This window comes from Falco rusticolus, chromosome 6 (assembly GCF_015220075.1).
Source record: "Falco rusticolus isolate bFalRus1 chromosome 6, bFalRus1.pri, whole genome shotgun sequence".
NCBI lineage: Eukaryota > Metazoa > Chordata > Aves > Falconiformes > Falconidae > Falco > Falco rusticolus.
Window position 1 is genome coordinate 33,124,235 of NC_051192.1, and position 20,143 is coordinate 33,144,377.

Consider the following 20,143-nt stretch of genomic DNA (forward strand, 5'->3'; position numbering starts at 1 on the left):
GAGGGAGCTGCCCGACCTCCGCCCCCCCCCCCCCCCCCGGCCGGCCGCCGCGGCGGTACAGGGCGCCTGCGGCCGGGTAACCTCCCGCGGAGCCGCTGCCGCCAGCCGGGGCTGCCTCTCCCGGGGGAAAAGCTGCTCTGGGGTCTCCGGGGAGCGAGGGTCTCCGCTAGACTCTCTCTCTGCCGGCGGTGGGTGAGGGCGGGGGCTGCCCCGGGGCCCCGCGGCTCTCAGGCGGGAGGCAGGGAGCGCCGGCGGGCTGCGGCAGCCGGTCCGGCTTTTTCCCTTTGGAGGGAAAAATACCGGGGAACCGAGGAAGATGCATTTCTCTGGGCTTCAAATGCATGCCTGTCAACGCTGCTTGCTGCTAGCAGAGCGGGTAATCCCACCGTAGCAAACGCTCCGCGGAGCCACGCTTGACGGGGCCATGGGAGAAGGACGCATTTCCAGCCGGACCCAAGGAAAACACGAGGCTTCGCCCCGCGACGGCGGCTCCCCGGGGGCGCAGGGCCCGCCGCACCCCCTGCCCGGCCCGTGGGTATCGGTGCTGGTCCTGCCCGCCGGGGGCCGGGGAGCCCCCCCTGAGCCCGGAGCCCCCGCCTGCCGCAGCGCACCTGCCGCGGCGGGAGAGCCCGGGACCTGGCGGGGTGCGAGCGCCCGACTTCCGAGCTGCGAGCCGGGAAAGCCTGTAATTCCTCCCCCAAGGAGCAGGTAGATCTTAAAAAAAACAAAACAAAAAACCCCAACCAAAAACAACCAAAAAAACCAACCACCAATAATAAAAATAATAATAAAACTAATCTAGGCAAAATGAAAACAGCAATCGCTTCTAATATTACGAGCTTCTCGGAGGAGGGACTTCAGCAAGGTTGCCAGAAGGATTTAGTAGCCGGATCCACGACAAACAAAGCAGACATAAGCTCTGCTCCGGGAGGTAAACATAGGATGGCTCAGGTTTCTGTAGGAGAAAAGCACAGGAGACTGATGCCCCCGGGGGGGGGGGGGGGGGGGGGGGAAATGTCGTGAGGCAGCAGGAACTCTTTCCAGAGTGAGCAGAAATTACAAATCCAGCGGCACCGAAGCGTGACATTAAAGATTTCTGTGCAAAACCCCGAGACAGCTCTGAAACGCTCCAATATCCCCGGATGATTAACGTGTTTTAGCGGGGATGCAGACACCCACCCTCGAGCCTGTTGCCTCGCATTCGAAGTGTTTGCAGGCGCATCGAGAGCAGCTACAGCCCGAGCAAGGTAACACGGGCTTTAACTGCCGAATCTCGCCCCCCTCGGGAAGGCGATTTCTGCGGCGGGGGCATCGTCTCCCGGCCGCTCCCGGGGAGACCGGCCGAGACTCCCGGGCGGCGGCGGCAGCGGGCCCGGCCCTCGCAGGTCCCCCCGTGTCGTTACACCACAGGCAACGAAGGGAAGTTTTCGGTTTGGGGTTTTTGTTTTGGTTTGTGGTTTTTGGTGTGTTTGTGTTTTGTTGGGGTTTTTTTGTTTTGTTTTGTTTTGTTTTTAATCTAGGAACGCCGGCGCCGAGCAGTAAAATTGCTGAGTCTGCTCCCAGATTTCTAAAGCGCTTGTGCTTCGAATTGCAGTCGGGCGCCGCAGGCTGCTCCTGCTATTCCACTTCTCCTGAAAAGTCCCGATACTTTTGGGGGGCTTTTTCGGTCAGATCCTATCAAAGGGACCATTGTGGGGAATGCGTCCCAAGCTCCCGGGAGCTGCCTTTGCCTTTCCCGCGGGCGCTCCCTTCTGTTGTTCTAAGCAGCCGCGGAGCTTTTAGTAACTCTGCAAACACGGGCGTGAAAAGGATGTCCCGGTAGGGCAATGAGGCATGAAATCCCGCTGTTCCTTTACATAGTAGCAACATGCACATGAAAGAGCAAAACACCCGACGTGCCACCAAGTACAATTGCATAGATTGGAGGGTGTTAGCGGGAAAAAGAGCTAGCGCCTGTTTCTCTTTCGGCACGGCCCTTTCTCTCACGCACACCCGCCAACGAGCCAACCAAGCCACCTGTACCTGCAGCAGGATTTAACCGAGCAGAAAACTGAGTCACTGGCACCATCGGCTGCTAAATATAAGGCAGCCGAGGCAGAAGCGGCCTTGGCGCTGCTGAGCGGAGCCGGGCCGGGAGGGTGCTCGCTCCCCCCCGGCGCGCCGAGCTCGTCAGCCTGTCCCCAAAGGACGGAGCCATCGCCCCCTCCAGCTGTCCTTTTCCCCCCCCGCGACCCGCCGGTCCCCTCTCCCCCGGACCGGCGGGGCACGGTGGCCTCGGCGCCACGGTGAGGGTGGCGAGGCCGCGCCGCGCCCGCGGGGAGCCCGCCCGCCGCCTCGGCGTCCCGCGGCCGCGCCGGCATCTGCCGCCCGCGCCTCCCCCCGGCAGGTGCTGCTGCCGCGCTCCCCGGAGCCGTGGCCCGGGGCGGCCGGGCGGGGCGGCGAGGGGCTGCCCCCGGGGAGCGGTACCGCTGCTTTCGCGCCCCCCTGCCTGGCCGCCCGGGGCTGCAAGTCCTCCGGGCCGCCGAGGGACCCGCGGCTCCGTGTCCCCCCCGAGAGAACACTGGGGTGCCCAGGCTGGGCCGGCCCCGCAGCGCGCCCGCCGCCCCCGGCCCCTCTCGGCCAGCGCCCCGGCAGCGGGGGCGGGAGAAAAACGTCCCTGGGAAAGTGGCAAAGGGGAGGGAGCGGGGACGGGCAGACGGGGACAGTCACCGAAAGTGAAGGATTAAATTTCTGCGGAGAACATACCCATACCGCTCCGAATGTATTTGTCAGGCATCCGGAATTTGAAAACGCAAGACAAACTCGGGGGGGGGGGGGGGGGGCGGAAACCCAAACAAAAGCAAAACAAAACCCGCCTGCCACAGAGCCTCCGGTAACCGAGCCGCTAAGCTTCCTCCAAGTGCTTTCCAGCAGGGATTATCGCCGTGCTTGGCTCCCGTCCCTGCAAGTGCCCGCCGCCCCGCCGGGAGTCCTGCGGGACGGGGCGGACGGGGCCGCTCGCCCGTCCCGACCGGGATTTATACCTTTCCCGGGATTTACACAGCCCTCAGACCCTCGCTCGTGTGCCCTACAAGACACCCCGAGGCATCAGGAGCGGCGCCCAGGGCTGGCCGCCACCGCCGGGGGTTTTTCAGAACGGGGCTGGGGGGGCTGACCCGGCTCGGGGCTTACGGGGCAGGGGCAGCAAGGCACCCCCAAATGCCGCGTGGGATAGCTGGGCGATCCTGGCGGCACGGGAGGGCTGGGACCCAGATGCCGCTTCTTCCCCCCGAAGGACGGGCCCCGAGGATGCCCCAGAGCCCCGCGTCTCCCCCCACCCCCCCACCCCGTGCCGGGGGCATCTGCCCCGTTCGTCGCCCCGCCTGCCGCGGACCGAGGGCGGCCGGGCCCCCCGCGGAGCAGCCGCCTGCTCGTCCGCGCCGCTCCGCGCCTCCGCGGTGGGCGGCCCCCCCTGCCGCCAGCCCCGGCGGGGCGGGCCTTGCCGGGGGCGGGCCGTCAGGCTTGAGGCTGTGCCGCGGCGTGGGAAAGCGCCTCAGAGAGGGTTCGCTCTGTTGGCGGTGCGGAGCCGAGCCGAGCCGGACCCCCCCGGATTTATTTATCTCTGCCCCCACTTCGGCTATAAGCTGCGCGGCGTCTTGCGCCCGCGATGAAGCGACCTTGCGAGGAAACTACCTCAGACAGCGACATGGACGAGACTATAGACGTGGGGAGTGAGAACAACTACTCGGGGTAAGTGGGGCACCTCCAGGCCACCGGGGCTGCCGTCCCCGCGGGCGGCTGGAGCCGGGACGCGCCCCGGGATGGGGCAGAGCGCGGGGGAAACCCGGCTGTCTGGTCGGGGGGGTGGGGTGGGTGGGGGGAGCTCCCCGAATGCGAAGGTTGCGGTTTTCTCCCCCGTCCAGGTTAGCTAGCAGCTTGTTGATAACCCTCCAAGAATTTGTCCCGCGGTGTCGCTGCCCGAACCTCGAAATTCTGCGGAGCACGCAAGCGGCTTGTGAGCCACCAGGCTGCAGTTCATTAGCTCCGCTTAATTTGCCAGTTTCAATCAGATCTGTTTCCGAAATAGCTCCTGAGCGGGCCGAACGACCGAAGGGAACTGGCGCCAGTGGGAAATGAGCTGTGGGAAGTAAGCAGGGATCCACAGTAGCTGAATGGTAACTCCTGCCAGCCCGGTGTGCGAGCTGGGGGTGAGCGGTGGTGTTTGCCGAGGAGGGCTGGCCTGGGAGCTCTGCGGGTCTCGGAGCTGCTCTTCAAAGCTGCTCTTGCCAATTTAGAGGCACACGAACCAGAGCTCCATCTCATCTGCATCAGTGGCTAAAGGAGTATTAAAAGCTACTGGATTTATGGTTTCTTTTTTGCTTGCTCTGGATGAGATAAAAGCCTTTTTGTACCCTCGGGTAGTGTAGTTTTAAAAGTGAGTTTTGAATTCCGGTCCTCGTGCAGGACAAGGCAACATACCCGGGTTGGGCAGCTGGCTTTGTACTTGAGCATCTATTGACTCGTGTAGCAACGGACAGGAATGTCAAAACTTACAGGCCAGGCAGAGGCTGTGGCATCGGATGCGTGTACTTACCCCTGCTGTTAGCATAGGTATGGCTCACATGGTTTTGGACTCAGTTCTTCAGTTTGTATTTGGTAGACAGGACTTTATATGCAAGGAAAACAAAATCCACTGCACTGGACAGTGAACTGTCTCCAGAAAGGAACTTTATTTCCAACAGAGTGTTCCATTAATTCAAAATATATGCTGCAGCAATCAGAAATGAAATGTCGGTTTAAAGATACTGTGCAGTGCAAAGCACATCTAAGCATTGAAAACGGCATGAGAGGCACTATGCGTACTTAATATGGTGACCTAAGGTGTCTTCAAAGAGCAGAATGAAGTTGTGCAACACCTGACATACTTTTATTATTTCACAGGCAAAGTAATAGTTCTGTTATTCGATCAAATTCCCCAACAACAACATCTCAGATTATGGCCAGAAAGAAAAGAAGAGGGGTATGTTGCATTTAATTCTTTTCCCGTGTGATAATTTGCATGTGTGCTGTGATTTTGCCCTTCAACATTTTTTATAAACTTAATGTGTTTTTTTTTTTGGGAATAGATAATAGAGAAAAGGCGCCGTGATCGTATAAATAACAGTTTATCAGAGCTGAGGCGGCTTGTGCCAACTGCTTTTGAAAAACAAGTAAGCCCTTTTTTTTTTTTTTTTTTTTTTTTTTAAATCCTGTATCTCATCTGGCAATGTTAGTTCTCTTGTAAAACTCATTAAAATAATATTGTATGTGTCCTGATCTGGCACAAAGCAGGCATTTCAACAAAATGCTTTGTTGTGGCAAAACTATTAGAAACATAATTCATTATAAGGCTGAAAAACATTTCCATTCTTTGGCTTGTTTTTCCCTTAAGGGTAACTGTGTTCATGTTGCCTCTGTTCTTTCGATGAATTCCAGTAGTGGTTTTGTTAAAAATGCGTTTTACTTCATATTTACAAAAAAACCCCAAACCCACCACAACTCCCCCAAACCTGTATGTCAATTAGCCTTCTGTCTACATCTTTAGATATAACCTCCTTTGCCTCTACTTTAATAAAATGTTAGTTTTTAATGTATAATTTCAGTTGCAAACTAATCAATCCGGTTTCCTGAAAAAGGAATGGACAGCCTGGATTATTCACATTTTAAAATGACTCTTTAGAACCAGTGCATTAGGAGAGGGCATAGGCCCATGTCATGTGAGCTGGTGAAGTCAGTGATACGTTCAAAGACTTTCGGTGAGAAGGCTGAAGGATCCAGCTAACTTTGGTTCAGCTCCATGGTCATGAAATCACAGACCAAAAGCTTAGAAGGCAGCCTGTCCTCTAAGAAAGGACGTCATTCAAATCAAATTATTTATTTCCTTTTCCATCTTTTGATTTTTATTTTTGGGGCTTTGATTCAATATTTGGTTTTGTTCCTGTTTTGCTGGATGTATCTGAAGAGCTATGGATATGTGCAATCGATACTACATTTCAATAAGAAGGAACCAACTGAAAATTAAGAACTTGACTTCCTTATCATAGCAAAATAAAATACAGAAAGTAAAATTTTAAAACAGGATTGCAAGATGCTGAATGTCACTGGGTAACTGCATGACAAGCACCACACTGTATTAGGCCTGTTACATCTCTGGTCTGAACAAAATCTGGCTAAAAAGAAATTTTCAGTAATGTAATCCCAGTGAGAGCATCACTTGCAATCTGCTTTTATTAACTAGCAGTTGTAACTGTACCCTCACATACGTTCTGGCAAAAGAGAGTGACAGAGGTATTTTCAGCTAGATAAACAGGGGCAAGAGACAACAGTTGTTTGTCCCATTTGATTGTTTACTTCTTGAAACCCACAAACATTATAAAACAAGTCCTACAGAGCCTTTGGAAATTGCCCAGCGCCATGCAGTTTTTAGCTATTAGTCACTCTCACTGAGATGGCTTGTACTGCGTCTATGGAAAAGATGAAGTCTGAGAAAACTACAGGATGTAGTCATATGTAAAATGGGGAATTCTGACCAAAAATTCACAAGTGCCCCAACCTCTGTACGAGGAAAATGCTGAAAGCCTAAGTGGTTTGAAACAAATGTATTAGTGTAAAAATGAGCGCACGCTGCATTTTGTTCAGAAAGCCCCGCCATTTCTCTGCAGTGTGCCAGGGACAAAGTCATCAGTCCTTTTCCTGCTCCTTGACATTCAGCTCACTGAAGTTTCAAAGTTGGAGGTTTAGTTTCGCTTCCGCCTCCCTTCCTCCCTCCCCAAATCACAGCTCTGCTCTCCAGAGTCCGTTGCAGAGATTAGTCCTGGCGAAGCGGGGCTGCAGAGGAGGGTGTAAGTCTCACCGAATTTGCACATGTGCAACCTGGGTGAAGCCAGCTGAGGGTGCAGGACGGCCCATGTCAGTGAGGTGGCCCAGGTGATAACTAAGAAAAATCTGGCTTGCAGAACGTGATTGCCCAGGGTCTGAAGTTTGTGCAGCCCTGGTTTTAACTGATGCCAAGGGATGATCTCTTGCGCTGCAATAACATTTGCATGGTAAACTCAGTCATCTGGGCATGCTCGAGATATTGAAGGGAATGCTACCATGCAAAATAGTTATATCGATAGGTTAATATATTAATACTACCCTTTGAGTTACATTTTATACTTTTCCAGCACCTATTCTAGCTCTGTGAACCACCCTTGGTAACAGAAAATATTTTTATTGACAGAGGAGCCAAACTCTTTCACAGTTTTAGCTTCATGACCCTGCAAACTAGGCCTCTTGCTAACTTAAAATACTGTGGACTGTGTGGTTGTTTTCTCAGTCGAGAATGAGAATAGAATACTCAGCAGCTAGACGACATGTCCGGTTAAGAAAGAGGGATACTTCTGGGTGTGTGTCCACAGGGACACCTACTGGTAAGAGCAGAAGGAAAATGTTGCAGCAAGGTTGTCATCGATAGCTGTGCAGACCTGTCCTGCCAGATCTCCATTTGTGTTTGTTGTTAAAAAGAAAGTCCAGAAAGTTACGTACGTCTCTCATTTCGTGAAGGTGTCATCTCTGCACTGTCTTCAAGGCCAGAGCTGCGCTGAGCCTTAGTAAAGCAAAATTGCTCTGCTGCTTGCATCACTAGAGAGGAGACAGCATTAGTCCTTAGACAAAGTCTGGGAGGCAGATGCTCACAAAAGAATTAAGCTGAGAATGTCCTAATGATAGGGGAAATTGAAACCATAAGGCTGAGCTCAGTGGAAAGTATATCAAATTAAAGTTTCAAGTACTTGTAAGCCTTTATTTATATGAGTCTCTTATCTCGAAGGGATCCGCCAAATTAGAAAAAGCGGAAATACTGCAAATGACAGTAGATCATCTGAAGATGCTGCAGGCGACAGGAGGTAAAGGTAAGGAGCCGGCAGTTTCTTTTCTAATATTTGTGGAAATCTCAGCAAAAAAAGTGCTTTGAGGGGCTGTGATAGGCGTTTCCAGATTAAAGGAGTGGAAATCAATGCTAATGGCAGGATTGAACTCGTGGGAAAGAACTACTGGGACAAAAGAAGCACTTGACCCTGGGCTTGTGTTTGCTTTCATAACACTGTGGGAGTAAAGGCTTCATTCACAGGCAGCCCAGTCAGAGATTTGTTTGGGGTTTCCAAAGAGCACTGAGATCTGCACAGGGAGACAAAACAAATACACAAACACCAAACATAAACAGGAGGTTTGTGGCAACAATTGTGTAGCACAAAACCGATGCTAAACCCCATTATCCAGCATCTATACCAAAGGAAGTGGATGAAGAGGAACTTTCATTATTGTTTATGTATTTTCTTTGTTCTGGAAAGACTTTTAAATGCCAGGTTAGACCATCTCATTCACCAGAACAAAACCCAGTCTTGCTCTGTGCAGCTCCAGGTATCTGGTAAAACAGATAAGCAGAGGGCTAGCAGTGCTCTCTGCACTCACGTGTGTATACTGTACTGGTGTGTCAGAGCTCTGAGGAGCTCCCTGTTAGTGGGTGCTGGTGTGATGCAGGGGCTGCACTGGCTGACCCACTAGATCAGCCGACTTGTGGGAACTGAGCTTGCCTCACTTGTGCAAGCTGACAGTCCCAAGGCTGGAGGCCAAATGATTTCAGCCATTCTGTGTAGTCATGATTTTGGAACTTATTTGGAGTGAAAAACCTGCTGGCCTTCTGTAAGCACGGTCCCATGTCCTGTGCCATCGACCATGATTATGGTTCAAATTGTTGTAATGGAAACCAGCCAGTGTTTCATTGACCCACTATGCCATATAGGTAAAGGCTAGAAAAGAATCTGCTGCTGCTGCCTCTCTTCCTTTTTTGATTATAATTTTTAGCCTATGATTGAATTACCGCTCCTCTCTGTACCTTGCAGCGATTACAGAACTCAACTTATAATCAGTGCGTGCTTAACAACAGATGGTCATAGGAAAGCATGTTGAAGGCTGGCATTCTGTTATTTGTGAAAATTAACACCGAGCAGACATATGTATTTCCTTAGGTGTTAAGAGGCTTTTGCTAAGAGTCCACTTAAGCTTAAAATTTATGGGTAACTTGTTCTATAAGAGGTGAAAGGAATTTTATCGCCCTTCAGGCATGCCTCTTGATTCCTCGGGAAATGTGCAAAATTTAAAAAAGAAGTTAATTTTTATATCTTTAAAATGTCCTTTAAAACCCACTATTTAGTTGGTAAAGCTATGCTACTGAAAGTTATGAAACGCCAGAATTGATCATGCTTTTGCAATCTGAATTCAGATCCTCTGCGCGTGTGCGTGACGGTGCCACCTCTAATTGCATGGACTCATGCTGGCTTTCCACAAGCTCTGTCTCGCTTGGTGCATGGGGCGAACAATGCTCAGCTGCTGAGGGAAGGGGTGGCTGTTTCACTTCACCCTCCCCACGTGATGCACAGCTCAGCTATCCAAACCTGACCCTCCTTCATGCTGCCCACCGTTCCCCTGAAAAGCTGCAGCAGCGCTCACCCCTCCGACGTCCACCCCAACAGTGGGAGGGCCAGGAGGTGAACCCAGTCAGAGGCCTAATTTAATAGGAACCCTCCTCCCGCTGCCTCCCTGCCCAAAAAAAGTATGTGGAGGATTATTTTAAAACTGGGTCAGGTCAGGTGGCCCAGCTACTGGGGCAGGGGACGAAGCGCCTGGGCTGGGAGCTGCTGGATGGAGAGAGGTGTTGGCAGAGCCCTGGCCTCTGGCTGTGGCCAGACAAGGCGGATTTTGTTCGCAGTCCCAGGTCCTGCAGTCTTTTCCTTGGTCTGCCACCGCCGCCGTACCTCTCCTTGCCCTGGCCAACACCACTGTGCCTGTGGCTGCCGGAGGAGGGTGCGGGGAGGGACAAAGTCTCAGGGTGCAGGGAGAGGCGATGCCAGCTTATACCCACATCCACCTTCCACACCGTGGTCCATAGTGGGGAATATCCTATTGCTTCACAAATGCTACAACTTTACCTTTGTCTTCTGACCCAGAGGTAAGAGTAAACTCACTGTGTGGTTTAAGAAACTTTAAGAAAAACAAGTTTGTGAGTTAGTACCAGGCAAACTTTAAGCCTGCATTTCTTACTTGCTTAATGTTTTACTTTGCAACCTAAGGTAACATCTTTTAAATATAATTTCCTTGAGTGTCTTCAAGGCAAATATATGTTTTATTTGTAAGTGTACTTATTCCCACTTTGTAACTCATCTTCTGAGCTAGAAACTTTTTTTGGATCAGCGAAAAAATTAGTTCCATCATTTCTCCTATGAACAAAAGCTATTATAGCAGCGGGGAGAAATGGGTCCTGCTACTTTTCTGCTCTCTTGCATTGAGGTCTGGGGAGAGCTCTATCCTTTTCCTCCTCATGCAGAAATTCCCCATGATGGGGAATGCCGGGGGCTAGGCAAGCTGGGGTGGAGTTGGCCACTGCTCAGCATGCTGACCCCAAAGTGGGCACGGCAGAAAAAAACCCAAGTAGCTCCTTGTCCTTTCGCTGCTTCTCAGAGCTTCCCAGGCAGGCTGCTGCCTCTGAAGTCCTGTGTGGACTCTGCATTTCCACTGCCCTGATGCAGGTGCAGGCAATGGTCTCCTGTTCATGTCAAGTTATTGCTTTGGCCTGAGGCCAGGGCTTTTTGCTGACCATGCAAGCAAGCACAGGGGAGGAGTAATTTGTCAACAGTGAGTCGCTTGCTGGGACCTTGGTATGGTTTTATTGCAGCTTCACTGCAAATTCGGCTTGGGTGACTGACACTTGGGTCAGCAACATGAGTTACTATAGCTCAAATGACTTAGCCTGTGTGCAGAGCAGGTGGGTTACCAGGATAGCTGAAGTAAAACCAAGACTTCCCATTTGCTACAAAACACTGGTGTGTACATGTGTGGGTGGTGGTGGAAGATGTTATTGGGTTTTGGGAAGAAACAAGAAACAGCATTTTTAATTCTCTGAAGGAGGAAGCCAGCAAAGGGAAAACCTGGAAAAGATAACCATAAAAATCAAAACATAATGGAGCCTGGGAGTCCCAGCTCTCATCTCCCCTCTGTTTTCATGTCTCAGCCACCACAGGAGACTGAGAAAGAGCCAGGATCACCAGGGCTTTGGGACGGCTCGTCACAGAGCCAGAAGCTCAGACTCAGGGGAAGCTGGTGACAACCACATCCCCCATGTCTCCTCCGGTCTAGAGGGCAGGAGGCCAGGAAGCCCTGGCTTGAGGCACACGCTCTCAGGACTCCCAGGCTGGTTGACTTGTGGCCAAAGCCATGAGGGGGTTTTGGCTGTGCATCAGCCCCTCTGAAGCCACTGGAGGTCCTGGAACCTCCAGTGTGGAGGCCGTCCCCACGCCAGGCTGGTTGGCACTCAAGCAGGTACCCTGCTAGCTTGCCAGTGCTGGCCTGCCTGGCGTTTGTTTCTCAGGAATTCACTCAAAGCGCGGCGTTTCCACAGATCGCTTGGTCACAGTGCACCTGGCAGGAAAAAAGCTGGGAGGAATCGGTGCTTGCTGACATGAGTCCCCGACCCCTCACGCTCACTGACCTGCTGGCCAAGCCAGTGTTTCTCTCAGGTTTTATACAGCCTCAGATGAGCAAGGTGGTCTGCAGCAAAAGCACAGTCATAATTTGGCAAGAAGGTGTGTATAGCTTGTGGGGGATTTGGGACATCTATAAATGTGCCCAGGTTAATTCTATAATATGGACGTGCAGTGACAGAAACACTCCTTTCTAGCTTGAAAGTTGATACAAGTGAAAAAAGTCATCTAAGGTGCCAGCATTTTTCAGCAAGACAGAGATGATTCCATGCCAGAGAGCACAAGGCCTAATGCAGGTATTGCTGTCACATTCCTCCGTAAGTAAGGGCACTTGATCTTCATATACTAACAGACATCACAGTCACACCTACTTAAAAATTTTCACTGAAAGCAAGACAAAAAAGCACTGTGCCAGCTTGGGAGTGGAAAGGACATTATTCCTCCCAAGGAGACTACTTTTAAACTAAGATAGGAAAATTCCAAAAACTGGAATAGGTTTTTGTGGTTGAAAAGCTACAACTTAAAACACTAGATTTGATGCTATACTCTTTTAGAAAGGGAGTATCTTCTCATGTGCATTTAATAAGAGTGGTTTGTTTTTTTGTTTTTTTTCAAATTCTTTTTTGTCCTGAGCCTGTGGAGCTCCAGTTGCTGTCTGTTGAAATACCTCATGGGCCATATGACTGTCAGTCTTCCATCTCCAAATTAGCAATGGCATTGCATAAAACGTTTTCTCAGTAAAGCTTTTTATTGTGTGTGTGCAGAGTCATGACGAGATGTTTTTAGCTTGTAGTTAAGTAACACCGTATGTCATATTGTCTTAATGGCTCTGTGAAGTGGATGGGACCCCAGCAGCAGCTGCAACAAGTATCTCACAATGTCAAGAAATAGTCTGAGAGCATTTCGATGAATGCCAGTGTAGGGAAGAAAAGGCAGGGTAGTACATGCAAGCTCTCTGATCTCCAGCCCGTTTCTTTGTGTGGATAAATGTCTCGTTCACACACACACGGGCAGGATCAGTACTGCACTGCAGCAGCTTGCTGAGGAATTTCAGGAGAGGCATCATGTATCTTTTCAAGTATCACGAGTGCTTATGGACTTAATTCTTTTCATTTCTGTATTGTCTGCAAAAACAACTGCAGCCTATTGCATTACAGGGGTGGTCACACAAATAATTTACAGATCAGAGAACAGACTGTTAGCATCGCAAACCTTAACCTGTAAATGGGAGACCCAGTGGCTGAGCGAGGATGGGGTTAGCCGTGACACCTAACATTAGCTGGGAAGCTGGCTGGGCACTCAGCACGTCTCTTGCCCTCCCTTTGCAGGTTACTTTGACGCTCATTCCCTGGCCATGGATTTCATGAGCATTGGCTTCCGCGAGTGCTTGACAGAAGTCGCGAGGTACCTGACTTCAGTGGAAGGTCTCGACACATCCGACCCCCTGCGTGTTAGACTCGTGTCTCACCTGAGCACCTGTGCCTCTCAGAGGGAAGCCGCCGCCATGACCTCCTCCATGGCCCACCACCACCACCCCTTGCACCCTCACCACTGGGCAGCTGCCTTCCACCACCTCCCGGCCGCTTTGCTGCAGCCGAACGGACTCCATGCCTCTGACGCCGCCCCGTGCAGACTCTCCTCAGACGTGCCGCCCCATGGCTCTGCCCTGCTCACGGCCACCTTCGCCCACGCCGATGCCGCCCTCAGAGTCCCCTCTGCTGGCAGTGTCGCTCCCTGTGTCCCTCCTCTTTCTACCTCCCTCTTGTCCCTCTCGGCTACTGTTCATGCCGCAGCTGCAGCAGCTACGGCCGCTGCCCAGAGCTTCCCCCTCTCCTTCACCAGCGCCTTCCCCATGCTTCCCCCCAGCGCCGCCGCCGCCGCCGTGGCTGCAGCGACGGCCATCACCCCTCCGTTGGCCATGTCAACCACCGCCAGCCCTCAGCAGGCTGGCAGCGGGGGCAGCACTAAACCCTACCGACCTTGGGGGACTGAAGTTGGAGCTTTTTAAGTCCCCGCTCTCACTTCCCGGCCCGGCTCCCTCCTCTCCCTCGGCACACGTGCACGTGCCCACACCCCCACGTGCCCACACGCCCCCGTGCCCACACACCAGCCTCTGGGACACGAAGGGCCTGAGAGGTGCCGGCGAGCCCATGAGGAGCCCTCATCGTCTCAGGCCTCCGAGAGGACATGGGGTGATTTCTTCTTCTTCTTCTTCTTCTTCTTCTTCTTCTTCTCAGTTTGTTTTGCTGGAGGCACCCTGAGGGACCAGCAATGGCTTTCGTAACAGCGTGACCATATCGGCATGTAGAGGTTTCCTGGGAAATACGTAGGAATACGTAGACATTAGAACTAATAATTCTCCAGCTATGCATCCTCATTTGGCAGAGAGATGAGGGATTGCACCTACCAGGTCTCCCCAGGCTAGAAAAAGAGTTTGAATTTTCCTAAGTGCCTGACATTGAAAAAATAATAAATAAATAAAAAGATATATATATGTGTGTTCTGCTAAAACAAATAACATTGCACAGGGATGGAAATGATATGGGAGAGAGGCGAAATCCTGCATTCAACTTCAGAACTAGGATACCTTTCCAGGGAAGAGCGTGCTCTTGAAGAGGAGAGGGTTTTTTAGCCAAAAGATTGCCAAGGAAGAATGTTCACTTTGACAGGCTTAGTTCTTGCTTCCTTAGTTTGCTTTCTTTGTACAGACTTGCCAAATTGTGACATCTAGCATAGCATTGGTAAAAGCAATTATCTTATCAGTGCTGGGATTAATGAACGTTTCAGCACTGCCTGCAAGCCTTGAGGCACCCTTTCTTATGGCTAAAATATGGTGCTAGCTCATATCTGCACAAGCGGTGAATTTTTCATGCACCCAGAAGTAACCACCTTTTTAAAGTGTGCACACTCTGATACGGTTGATTCATGCCAATACAAGAGACTCAGTGTTGTAAGATTTCACATTAATTTATTTAGCTGTATTTGGACATTTACTTTTAGCTGATTCTGTGCAAGATCCCTCTTTTTTTTTCACTATCAGCTTCTGGGAGAATGATCACTCTGGGTATGAATGAAGTTATGGTAGGGACGATTTTTAAATTGGCTATTAACACGCCAACATTGTAATGTGGGTTTGATTCCAAACCAAAATGAATGTATTAAAGGGGATGTGAGTAAATTATTTTGTCAATACCCAGACAATTAGTGCTGCATAAAATGGTTTGCTTTCATTTTTTATTACAGTGACTTAAAATAACCTAAGTATTTTAATACATTCAGTCAAGAACTAGAGATTTTATGTAAAAAAAATTAAAAAAATAAAAATAAAACACAGCATGTATTATTATGCACTTGATTTCTCTGCTGTGTGGAGAAAGCAATAAGCATTGAGAATGTTAAACATTATGCAAAATATACTTTAAAATATTTGTTTTAAAAATACTGTACCTAGTCGGTCTTTTATGCATTACTTTGTTAACCTTTTTTCTATGCAAAAGTCTTTACATATCACTAATTAAACGAAGTCCCTTTTGACTGCGTTTTATGGATGATTTGTCGCAGTTTTTGTTTGCTCTTGAGGAATACTTGTTAACTCAAAGTCAGTTTTTGCCACTGGTAACAAGCTGCTCTGTCCTCTTCTGCTCCCCTTGCTCAGCCAGGAAGCCTGCCTTGTACAGTGTGCCCTGAAGCAGGCAGAAGAAAGCAGTCAGTAAAGCAGCATCGGTTTTCAGACTTGTAAACTGGTTCTGCACTGACAGTACACTTAATGGTACAAACCCATCTGCCCATACTGGAGAGCATCAAAAATCACTGGAGTTTCTAGGTTCAGCTTTCCTTCAGTTCCTCACTAAGGAGCTGTGCTCAGAGGGGGAAAATTTGAATATGCAATGATGTCATTAAATATCTGGACTGAGAGAGTGTAGTTTTACCTCCAATTGGGTATCCTAGTCTACCAGTTCTTACTGAGGTAATGGTTTGTTACTGCTTCATCTGAGACCTACCTGCAAAGCCTGTCTGTAGAAGGCATGTAAATCTTTGTCCATAAGTATGAGCACTGTCTTACATGTCTGAAAGACATTAGAAGATTATTATGCCCAAATAACAGCTGACAAGACTGAGGCACAAAAACCCACTACAACCTACAACCCTTCATCTGTCCCTGGAATGCAGCTGCAGCTCAGTGGCTCACTCCCCATCATCCCTTCCTCCCAAATGCTAAGCACGTAACCCATCCCTGCCTGCATCAGCCGGTGAGGTGGGATTGTAATTTGCCTGAACTGTCCCACGGAGAAAATGGACGAGGGAGGGAAGAAGGCTCACCACCCCTGCACTGTAACCATCCTTGATATTCTTTGAAGTTTTTTCTTGGTGAGGGGGAATTTGACGTTTTTTGATTTGGGACACAAATGCTGCACTGCTGTACCAGCATGTTTAGCAGCATTCAGTTCTGGTGCCCTTCATCTTCCCTATGAGCAGTTTGAAGTATAAAGATGATATTAGTGAGCTGGCAAGTAAAGAAAAATCGGGCTTTATTTACATGAAAAAGAGCAGGTTGCAACCTTACTTGACTTTAAGCTGTTAACTATTAACCTGCCCTCTAAGAACTAAGAACCTGGTAGGAGGTCTCCCATACATCCTATCTTGTTAAAAACTAAAAACGGGCAGCCCCTGACCTGGTTCCACCTAAGGGATTCAATCTAATCGATGTGCCCCAAAGCATTACCACTTGTTGCCCTAAATGCAACATTTTACCTCATTGTACAAAAAAAAAAAAAAAAAGTATTTTTGAGAAATATTTCTAAGAGACTGATGAAGGTGTACTTATTTTAGCATTCTGAAACAGCTCACCATGGATGGATTTGTGCAGCCTGTGTGCTTGGGCTTATTCCGTTTTTACTCTCATGAAAGGTGCCAGATTCATGGACGCTGAGTTGCTGATGTCTCCTCTATTTCTTGTTTTGTTGTCTTTTGTCTTGTTTTGATTTTTAGTCTGAGTCATCTAAAGGGACCAGGACATGAGGCAGGAGCTCAGCCTTTCATGCCTGTTTATTCCTAGCCTCTGTTGGGAATGGTACCTCTCTGAGAACGGATGAAGATTTGCCAAGTGAGAAATTATTGGAGAAGCATATCTCACAGGTGCTGTTGGAAAGACATCAGAGGGTAATAGCTTCTGATGGCTTTGGTTGTAGCTGTGCTAGCAGGTCAGAGCTGAAGGAGACTATGCAATTTTTAACACAGAGCAAGTGAAAGCTGTTTCCTTGGCGTAACCATGATCCAAAAGGTAGGACTCATGGCTGTGCATGCGCAACCTTACTTCAGCCCTTTTCTATCTTTATTCTGCATTTAATGATGAATGGACCCGGAGAAAGAAGAAAGTCTGTAGTTCATATAATTTAGGACTAGATCATAGCACATAGCACAAGAACACAAATCAGGCTGCTTGCTCAAGAACAAGCAGTTGGCTTTGACTAACTTCAATGGGTGCGTTTGCAACCTTAAATTTCAGTTATCAAGAGGATCAAAGGAGGTTATGCAATTTCCTAGAATGTTTTTCTTAAGAGGAAAAAACTGAAAACCAATTCTGTCACTCAACATTAGCAGGCTCGAAACCCTAGCCCTCAGCAGCGCAAATAAAAAGCACTTAGGCTGCTGTAGCTGTGGGACTAACTGTGTCACACAGCACCAAGAGAAGATTATTACTCTAGAGAGGAGACAGGCAATTGAGAGGTGGTGCTGCCTGCCTTCCCTTTGCTCAGATCGCAAGTGAAGGAAATCCGGCATTAGGTATTGCCCAGGAAGAAAAACCGGCTACTGTGGCCAAGGGCTGAATGCATATATTTAAAGCAGAATAATCATATCCTGGCTGTGACTACATCTACCTGAGCAATTGCCAGGAGGTGCCAGTTCATGCTGCTGCCTCCTCAGTGTGAGCCTTCAAAATGTTTATTTGCAGCTATTCTGAAAGACGGTAAGTCAATCAGGATGTGATGAGATAAGTAAAAGGCATTTACCAAAGCCTGGGATGTGGATATTGGCAAATTCTTAGGGCTAGTGGAAACGAGAACTTTCTTCTTCATAATACAAAAATGGTCACAAGCATCTTTTCCTCAGAAGATACTACATCAGAAAACACTACTGAAGTATGAAGTTGGCTGTTACCGGCTCTGTAGTCACCAGTCTCATCAGTCACCTACTTCTACAAGCACCTATAGCCTGAGATCACACAAATGAGGACCTGACTGATTTAAGTCACAGGTAGTTTTGTCCAGCTTCAAGAAAAGATAAAGAAATAGGTAGATTTTTGTTTGCAAGCCGCATTTGTGTGAGGCTATTGCCTGAACCTGAGTGTAATTTTATTCAATGCTGAAATTTTTACTCGTGTTCTGTTCCTGTGCTTCGCCCTTTTACACAACAAAGACGTGCGTTTTGGAAGCCAATGTGTAAAGGTCTCAAAAGGGATGACTGCAGCAGCACATCTGACCATGACCAGGAGTGATAAGCAGAGGAGCACCAGGCAGGTGCTAGAAATGTTGGGATCTCATCTTGAGGGTAAACCAAATCTTTCCTGATTTACAAGTGAAACAAAATTTTGACACATAGTTATCTGAAAAGGGGTGGTTTCATTTGGTTTGGTGTTTGCATGGGGTTTTTTGCCTCTGGTAACTGCTGCTACTGGAAGTTGTAAAGTGCTATTAATGTGTAAGTACAGTCACTTAGCATTCAGTTGCCTAAATATTTGCCATATCCTAAGATGGGCTCCAATATCACTCTGGAACGTGCAGGTCTCCCTAGTGTCCTGTGTCACCTCTGCCAACCCTGTGCAGATTCCTGGGAAACCCGAGGTTGCTTAACCGGCACTAAATGCGTAATGTCAGGCAACTGAATTTCTCCTTCTGTATCTTGCATCATCTCTGGAGAGATAGAATTTGAATCTTAATAATATTTTCATGTGATTTAATTTTTTCAAAGAATCATGCTCCTTCTCACCTGAAGATACAACATAATAGTATCAAAATCATTTGGTGATAATGTGCTATTATTATCTATCAGTCTTATAAAACTAAGACCACTCAACAACTCATTCAGCACTAACTTCAGAATTTCTCTTAATGGTCTGGCTGTAGCAGTGGCAGGGATTGTAAGATGATGTCAATAAGGTTTCTTTTTAAAGGGATATTGTTCTGGATTCATGGTGACAGTGCAAAGCCGGGACACATGAATTAGTGTTGTACCAGGGAAATCAAAAAATCAGGAGCAAAAGGAAATGAATAGGGGAAATAAAAGGAAATTTAACTGGTTGAATTACTTTCATGGTCTGGAGAGGCAGACTCCTTTTTTACAGCTACAGCTACCGATACTGAATTCAAGCAAAGCTAAATGTTTAGACAATGTTTATCTGAACAGTGCTATCACTTATTCTACAGGAAAGTCCTTCTGAGGTGTTGACTTAATTTTGCTTTCTACACAGTCCATATTCAGCATTTTTCTCTTCTACAAAGGAAAGTCTTCAGGATGAAAAAAATACCTTGATGCAACACTGAAACAGTGATTGCAATCACCTAACAGCTGGGAAATTTCTAACTCTGTCCCCATCTTCATCTATGTTACACTGCAATACCTCCTTCTATGGAATCAACACACTGCTCCAGGAAACAGTGTCTTACTGGAAGATGTAAAGAAAAGTGTACCTGTAAAGAATACCCATAGATAGTATTCTATATTACTGTGGTAGGTGAAAATCTAGTAAATGAGTACAAGGCAATCCATAAACCTAAGGAGACAAAATTACAACTACTTAAAGGCCTATAATTTTTCCCCCCTAGTTTTGATTTAGCTCTGAACGCTGTATTTTATTTTTTCCATCTATCACAAGAAAGACTCTTTCCCAAGGAATTTAAAACAAAATGTTATGCATTTAAGGTATAGTTTCACAACTAGATTAGCAAGATGAGATTTGTTGTGTGTGGATAGTTAATTAGTTTTTAATGGCACTTCCCAGCACAACCCTTTTATAATATACTATAAAATATAAAATATAAAAATATAAAATACAACATATACTATAAAATATTTAACAAATATATAACAAATACAAAAATAACATTGTTTCTCTACCCACCTCCTCTCCCTCTGTTGCTTTCTAAATGTATTTTGGTGGAGGAGAAGGGAGTTTGTTTGTTTGGGTTTTCTTGGGTTTTTCTGAAGAGGCACTGGGGTAGCACGGAGGAGCAGTGGCAGGGCACATGGGCTCCTTAGATGTGAGGAGCATCTCCTTTCTTCTGAGCAGGCAAAGCTGCTTCCTTGCTTTTTCCCTCCCCTGCCCTCTGTTTGGGCAGTTCTCTCCCTCATTTTCTGACAGAAAGGGGATGCAACCACAGCAAGATCCCTGCTAGGCAGCCCAACTTCAGCAGCAGCTGGTGGCAAGGACGAGCTGCCAGATCAAGCTGTCCCAGTCTCTCTCACCGCACTCTTTTCATTTTGTTGATCATAAAGGCCAAAGTGTGTGTTTTTTGATAATTACCTCAGATCTTCAGCTGCAATCTGCCATCACCAGTGTCTGCTTCCTTCCCTCCTCCTGTCACGAGTCTGATACCCGTCCAGCTACAATG

At 48.4% G+C, this 20,143-nt stretch overlaps 1 protein-coding gene across 1 annotated transcript; it reads left to right on the top strand.

Moving 5' to 3' along the window:
• Positions 1–3,508: 3,508 nt before the first annotated feature.
• HEY2 (hes related family bHLH transcription factor with YRPW motif 2) lies at positions 3,509–15,189 on the top strand. Its single transcript, XM_037393096.1, has 5 exons — positions 3,509–3,729; positions 4,921–4,999; positions 5,106–5,189; positions 7,829–7,910; positions 12,863–15,189. Exons 1-5 carry the CDS (start codon positions 3,647–3,649, stop codon positions 13,540–13,542), a joined length of 1,008 nt encoding a protein of 335 aa, XP_037248993.1. The 5' UTR covers positions 3,509–3,646; the 3' UTR covers positions 13,543–15,189.
• Positions 15,190–20,143: the final 4,954 nt, after the last annotated feature.

Coding starts and splice junctions, on each gene's coding strand:
- HEY2 (XM_037393096.1), top strand. CDS start 3,647: ATGAAGCGACCTTGCGAGGAAACTACCTCAGACAGCGACATGGACGAG. Junction 3,730..4,920: donor AGTGAGAACAACTACTCGGG/GTAAGTGGGGCA, acceptor ATTATTTCACAG/GCAAAGTAATAGTTCTGTTA. Junction 5,000..5,105: donor CCAGAAAGAAAAGAAGAGGG/GTATGTTGCATT, acceptor TTTTGGGAATAG/ATAATAGAGAAAAGGCGCCG.